The sequence below is a fragment of the Nanorana parkeri genome, unplaced genomic scaffold, assembly GCF_000935625.1.
Source record: "Nanorana parkeri isolate BGI_ZX_2015 unplaced genomic scaffold, ASM93562v1 scaffold3717, whole genome shotgun sequence".
NCBI classification, from domain to species: domain Eukaryota; kingdom Metazoa; phylum Chordata; class Amphibia; order Anura; family Dicroglossidae; genus Nanorana; species Nanorana parkeri.
The window spans coordinates 15,962-16,423 of record NW_017309985.1 but is presented as its reverse complement, the minus strand read 5'-3'; the positions used below and the strand labels follow the sequence as shown (position 1 = coordinate 16,423).

Below are 462 nucleotides of genomic sequence, written 5' to 3'. Positions count from 1 at the left end.
GATATGGGGGGGGGGGTACATGGAGTCCGGGGTGAAGCCTTCTCTGTCTCTCCTGATAGGTCGTCTGTATGGACCAGTATGACACGGTGAACCTGGAGCACGAGACACTGGTATTGGTGGTGACCAGCACGTTCGGCAATGGTGACCCTCCAGAGAATGGTGAGGTAAGTGGCCCGAGAGGTGTCACCCAATGTACTGAGATCATACCCCCTGTGTCCTGTCTGCAAAGGGCAATAAATAAAGTGTCCCCGCGGCGGATTCTGCCCCTCGGGGGGGCATTTGTCTCACAATGACTCTGATGTGTGGTCTCTTGTGTGTGCAGACCTTCTCCCAGGAGCTGATGGAGATGACGTCTCCCAACGTGTCCTCCCTGGAGCCAGAACAGCAGAAGTGAGTCCGTCTCCTCTATCTGTCTCTGGAGGGCCCCTGTGGCCCCGGAAAATGCCGCTCTGACTGTAACTG

The 462-nt window shown here is 56.5% G+C and overlaps 1 protein-coding gene across 1 annotated transcript in view; it reads left to right on the top strand.

Annotated features, from left to right (window-relative positions):
• LOC108803428 (nitric oxide synthase, endothelial-like) overlaps nucleotides 1–462 on the top strand; it is a gene marked incomplete at its 5' end in the record, with an annotated part of 27,530 nt that overhangs the window by 15,325 nt on the left and 11,743 nt on the right. The window contains 2 exon segments of the mRNA XM_018575271.1: nucleotides 60–164; nucleotides 323–390. Of these exon segments, the coding sequence (XP_018430773.1) occupies nucleotides 60–164; nucleotides 323–390 (173 nt within the window).